The sequence below is a fragment of the Cicer arietinum genome, chromosome 1 (genome assembly GCF_000331145.2).
Source record: "Cicer arietinum cultivar CDC Frontier isolate Library 1 chromosome 1, Cicar.CDCFrontier_v2.0, whole genome shotgun sequence".
Taxonomy (NCBI): domain Eukaryota; kingdom Viridiplantae; phylum Streptophyta; class Magnoliopsida; order Fabales; family Fabaceae; genus Cicer; species Cicer arietinum.
This window is the reverse complement of record NC_021160.2, coordinates 2,881,655-2,887,010: the sequence shown is the minus strand read 5'-3', so window position 1 is coordinate 2,887,010 and position 5,356 is coordinate 2,881,655. Positions and strand designations below refer to the sequence as shown.

At 36.9% G+C, this 5,356-nt stretch overlaps 2 protein-coding genes across 16 annotated transcripts in view; both read right to left on the bottom strand.

Annotated features, from left to right (window-relative positions):
* On the bottom strand, positions 1 to 3,738 carry LOC101512754 (putative disease resistance protein At3g14460). 15 transcript variants are annotated; one of them, XM_073369234.1, is made up of 9 exons: positions 2,415 to 3,738; positions 2,163 to 2,255; positions 1,976 to 2,037; positions 1,696 to 1,857; positions 1,522 to 1,596; positions 1,358 to 1,416; positions 1,045 to 1,110; positions 773 to 907; positions 1 to 589 (listed from the first exon to the last, which is right to left on the bottom strand). In XM_073369234.1, exon 1 carries the CDS (start codon positions 3,736 to 3,738, stop codon positions 2,827 to 2,829), a length of 912 nt encoding a protein of 303 aa, XP_073225335.1. In that variant the 3' UTR covers positions 1 to 589; positions 773 to 907; positions 1,045 to 1,110; positions 1,358 to 1,416; positions 1,522 to 1,596; positions 1,696 to 1,857; positions 1,976 to 2,037; positions 2,163 to 2,255; positions 2,415 to 2,826. The 15 variants fall into 15 exon arrangements, with proteins under 15 accessions (XP_073225335.1, XP_073225321.1, XP_073225331.1 ...); XM_073369220.1 differs by lacking the exon at positions 1,045 to 1,110 and having other exon boundaries at positions 1,976 to 2,051; XM_073369230.1 differs by lacking the exon at positions 1,045 to 1,110 and having other exon boundaries at positions 773 to 934; positions 1,323 to 1,416.
* A 19-nt stretch (positions 3,739 to 3,757) lies between these two features.
* The window catches only part of LOC140920574 (putative disease resistance protein At3g14460), a 2,281-nt gene continuing 682 nt past the window's right edge, over positions 3,758 to 5,356 (bottom strand). The window contains 1 exon segment of the mRNA XM_073369210.1: positions 3,758 to 5,356. This exon segment is cut by the window's right edge and continues 53 nt beyond it. Within this exon segment, the coding sequence (XP_073225311.1) occupies positions 3,758 to 5,356 (1,599 nt within the window).

Here is a 5,356-nt window from a genome sequence, read left to right as displayed (position 1 = left end):
TCAATAGAATGAGAATCCTTAATTAAGTCACCAGCTGAAAAGAAAGAAGATTAAAAACGCAGCTTTTATGAGCTTGCATCCAATTTGGTGGTAGCATTAACTCCCTTCTTTATAGTTCAGCGGGATGAAAGTTGTGATGAAGGGAAATAAAACAACAACAAAAATTTAATTCATAACAATGGATCGAAATGAAATAGACTAATTAATCTCTCACGTTATGAGCCAACACAAAATAGGAAAACAAAAGAATTGGGATGATCTACTCGCAGAAATGATAATGACGCTCTGATGAAGAGAGAACGCCCTTACAGAGATAGAAACCGTTCCTATATCCAGCACCCATCATTTCCCTACTTCAGTATTCTCATGCATAAGAGCCTATCACCCCAAAACAGAATTCATAACATAGGCAGCAAACAACTAATGTAGAAATACTGCACATCATTTTGACACTGCAATGCTTCCAGACGACATGTTTTGGACAAGGTTTTTTGAAGGTGAAGTGATGTTGTGGGCATTGTGGGATGAATCTTTGAAAGCACAGCACTTGGGACTTCTAAGGTGAAGCAGCATAACCATAGCAATTTGCCTGAACCATAATAATTGCTACATTATTATATAGATTTACATGAGATTAAAGCGATGTTACAGAAAGATAGAGCTAAAGCCAATAACAGAATGTTGTTGCAGGAATATAGAGCTATAGATAGACAATGCTAAAACAGGTTTACAAATTACAAAAATCAAAATCAGAATGATAGGATAGCATTACCTATACTTGTGAGGACTCCATTAAAAAGTAGAGATAATAACTAAATCCAGCTGCAAAACTGTGCAACATCATTTGGAGAGGGCATAGGAACCTGTTGACGTCTACTGCAAATTATTTGGATTGGTTTGTCCAGCTCTGTGCACATTCACATTTGGTACTTAGCTAAAGTAAGCAATCATCCATAACTGATCAAGAAAACTAATTCCAATGTTGCATGCAGCATAATATTTGAAATTAAAACATTTTAGATGCTTAAAGAAAGTAGCAAAGACCATCAAAAGGGTGAGATGCGTGCAAGGTTAAAAAAATGATCCTTTGTAGTTGGAATCAGTTAACTCCTGCATTAGCAAATAGAACTCGTCTTTAACATAAATTTCATAAAACACGAAAAAAAACCAAGTCAATTTTAATTGCGGAGTTAACAATGGCAACAAATCTTGCATTACATTAGTAGATGTCTCAATCTTTCCAGAAAATATTGAGCCTGGGATATTTTATATACACAAAGAGATAAAATGAATGGCATGAGAAGGTATCGTTAGCAGGATACGAGACATTAAGTATCTTGAAGATGTAAGAGCATACCTATAGAGCCATCCAGTATGGACTTTTCTTCATGAGTGTTCAGCTACATATCGCATCAGCTGTTTAAAATGGAAATCCTAATTAACTCAAATTGAATATATGGGTAATACTCATCCTAGTATTATCATAATGGCCCACAAAAACTAATGAATATGATATGTTACCAAAAAAGTGAAATGGACCATTCATCTTAGGCTTGTGAGAAAAGAAGCACCTTAACTCACAAGTATAATATCCTACTGCAAAACCAGAGAACAAGTAATGACTTACTTAAGCAGTAAAAATTATAGAAATTAAAATTGTATTTTATTGAAAAAGAATTGAAATAAATTACCCACTTGTTCAACAAGTAGTTTTGTTTAGTCCTCCACTCCACAACAAAATTTTCTGCATAGGAATTTTAGATGTTCACCATCTGTAATAAGGAATTAATAATTGGAGTCCTTAAAGTTGAAGTTTGAACTCTTGATGCCATTTTCTTCTCTAAAAATCTTTTATCACTACAACAAAATGTACAACATAATCATTCAGTGAAAGCATCATGCACACAACACAACACGACGGAGAGCGTGCCAGATAAATTATACATTACATTAAAAGATAAGTTTAAGAACTTACTTGAATGTACAAACCAAAGCACGAATAAATAATATTCCCAGCATAATCAACAATGAAGTTAGCTGCGTTAATGTCTCTAAAACAAAACAAAAAAATTTAAGAACAAACAACTTCCTTGTCGTACGATTAACTATATCCTTTGTCCACAAAAAGAATAAGGTCTCTCTTTTGCTAGGATAATCTTTACCAGAAAATGCGAAGTAAAATATTTGTTGTCACTCAACACCTATACGTCCTTGTACAACAAACTGCCAACAACATGAAAAAGAGACAATGTTTGCTGTAAGATACAAAAGGGGAAATAAATTAGCTGGGCTGGCTGGTAGTAGGATATTCATATATAATTTTAATGGTTTAAAAGATGATGAAAAAAGTTAGTGCTGAAAATGAATGAGACTGGACAAGTGGCATTCAGGTGAGGAATAGTAGAACAATTTACCTATTGAAAATCCAAGTTCAAGCTTACTAAATCCACTTTTGTCACTCATCAAACACAATGCTTCGGAGGTGGGAAATTGGTGCAGAATATGATGAAATTGGGAGGTGGCATTAACTCGAGGCAAAGTGAAGAAATTACCGATTGAAAATCCCAGTTGAAGCTTACTAAATCAATTTGTCGTCAACCAAAATGCCTTGGATGTGGGAAATTTTGGGCCAAATTTGCGGGTGTTTCATGCGGCACCGTTCTTGCAGCAGTGGACACTCAATGATTTGAAGTTGTGTTAGAGTAGCAGGCAGCCTTTCACCTGCCATATTCTCCAGCTTGTAACAAGTAAAAATTGCTAAGTGTTGGAGGGACGTGAGGTGGAGAAGCTCCGTGCAGTCCAACGTGTGCAAACTTGACATATAGGTTAGCGATAGAGAGGTAAGGGAGGGAGGCAGCAACGCAAACTTAGAGATGGGCTCCTCATTAACTTCTCACATTTCTCTATATCAAGTCTTCTCAAGCTAAGCGGCATACCACCTTCACAAAACGTCTCCATTTCTGGGCAATCACGTATACGCACCACTTCTAAATTCGGGAGAAGAGTATTTGCTTGACAAGGCAATGACTTTAAATTAACACATTTGTGGATACCCATTGATCTCAAGTTGGGCGCAGACAATCCATCTCTTGCAAATGAAACTAATTTCGGGCAGTTGTTAATGAGAAAATGGTTAAGATTTTGAAGAGTCTTTGAAGCAGAAACACATTCTAGATTTTCACACCGGTTGATCTTGAGAGTACTGAGGTTGGGAAAGGTCTCCAGTGGGAGGGTTGTCAGAGAATCACAACTACTCCTTATATACAACCATTGAAGTGACTCGTGCTGCTGCTTTTGCTTTGGAAAATCTAAATTTCTACAATCTGTGATTGACAAACTCTTTAAGGATGCGGGTAAACAATCTCCCGGAAACGATATCGCAGACGAACAATTCTTAATATTTACAATTTTCAGGGAAATTGGTAGGGTGATGGCAATGACTTCAAAGAAGAACTCCGGTGCACCTCTTCCATCAATTTCTATCTCTTCCAATGAAATGGGTACCTCTCTCAATGCTACTTTATTGCTTTCACGTATCTCTATTTTCCGGATGGCAGGAGCACTTGGGAGAGACGAAGCAAGTTGGCTGCATTGGAAAATCTCAATTGTTTCCAAAGCAGGAAGATGAGATGGCAAATCTCCACTCAATACGGGACAACGACGAATCACAAGAGACTTGAGTACAGGAAAATATGCATTTGACTGATGGGGATGATGCCACACTTCCCAACATGGCATGTCAACAAATTCAAGATATTCAAGGGAGGGGAAAGAGAATCCCTGAAAAGGAATCACCGTATTCAGATCCAATAGTCTCCAACATACTCATTCTATAGATTATCAATTTCTTGAGAGAGCGTAATTGACCAAGTGGTGGAAGAATACAACAATTATCACAACGATATAGAGACAACTTAGTCAAATTTCGGTAGGAAGGATCTCCAACCCATTCTGGAAATCTCGTGCCTCTATATCCCCATACAGACACCTTTTTTAGGTTCTTGGCAGGTTGTAACTTGTCTAGTATATCCATCTCACTCTGTGAATTTGTAAATTGGTCTTTTGCATTATCAGACCATTCAAAAGACAATTTTTCAAGGTACTTCTTATCCATTATTTTCGCTTGTGATGCTTCAATGTTGTTGCTAACATTCTCTAATTTACTAATGGAAAGTGATCCGTGAAGATTTGACAGTGTTCCCAGATCCTTGATCCCTTTCTCTTTATGCTTGCCCACAACAAAGCAACTCAAGTGTTGCAAATGCTTTAATTTGCTCATTTCTTTAGGCATATCTTCTAACTTTGGAGTCCAGCGGATATCAAGATAGCGCAAATTCACAAGCTTTTGCATGCCATTGGGAAGTTTGGTTAGCTGATTACAACCGTACAACTTCAAGGTTTGTAGATTATGCAGATTACACAATGACTCCGGTAGTGTCTTTATAGTTGTGGAAGATAGATCCAAATAACGCAAATGAATCAGTTCACCTATCGAGTCAGGCAATGCACTAATATCATGAAAAATTTTAAATGACAAAACTCTCAAGCACTTCAAATTCGACAAAATGATGCATGGTGCCTTTTCATTGTTGAATGGATCACGTATAAAATCAATTGTCAAAAAAGTCCTAAGATGTTTTGCTCGGTCAAAAATCTCAAAGTTATCCGTCACTCGATTACTTAAATTGTTAAATGATAAATGACGAGTCTTGTTACCGATCTTCGTTTCTTTCCCAAGTTCTTCTGTTCTAAAGTAGAATTCTGCCCCGATCAATGTTGCCAAATCATGCACCAGATCATGCATCACAAAACGCCGGGAGCTGTTTCCACTTCCAAAACGTTGAAAAAAAGATCTTGAAGCTAAGTCATTAAAATACTCATAACCAACTTCTTCCAAAGTCTTTCCATTTTTTGGAGGCTGTAAAAGATCTTCTGCCATCCACAACAAGATCAAATCGTCTGCATGAAATTCATAATCTTTAGGATACAACGAGCAATAAACAAAGCAGCGTTTCAAATAGGGAGGGAGATAATGATAACTAATTCTTAGTGCTGGAATGATCTTACTCTCCTTTTCATCAATTTCCCAAATATTACTATTGAGTATATTATTCCAATCCCTGATGTCACGTTTTCGTCGCAACAAACCCCCAAGTGATTGTGCTGCTAAAGGCAATCCCTTACATTTTCTAACAATCTCTTTGCCAATTTTTTCGAGATCCATATTCTGAGTGGATTCTTCTGGAGAAAGGCATGCATGGTTAGCAAACACTGACCAACAATCATCATTAGACAATTGCTCGAGAGAGTAGTAACCTTGAAAAGTTTGGACCATAGAAACAACCTTTTGAATACG

Bases quoted from the DNA above. Each gene is read 5' to 3' on its own strand.
- LOC101512754 (XM_073369220.1), bottom strand. From the start codon at position 3,738: ATGCCATGTTGGGAAGTGTGGCATCATCCCCATCAGTCAAATGCATAT.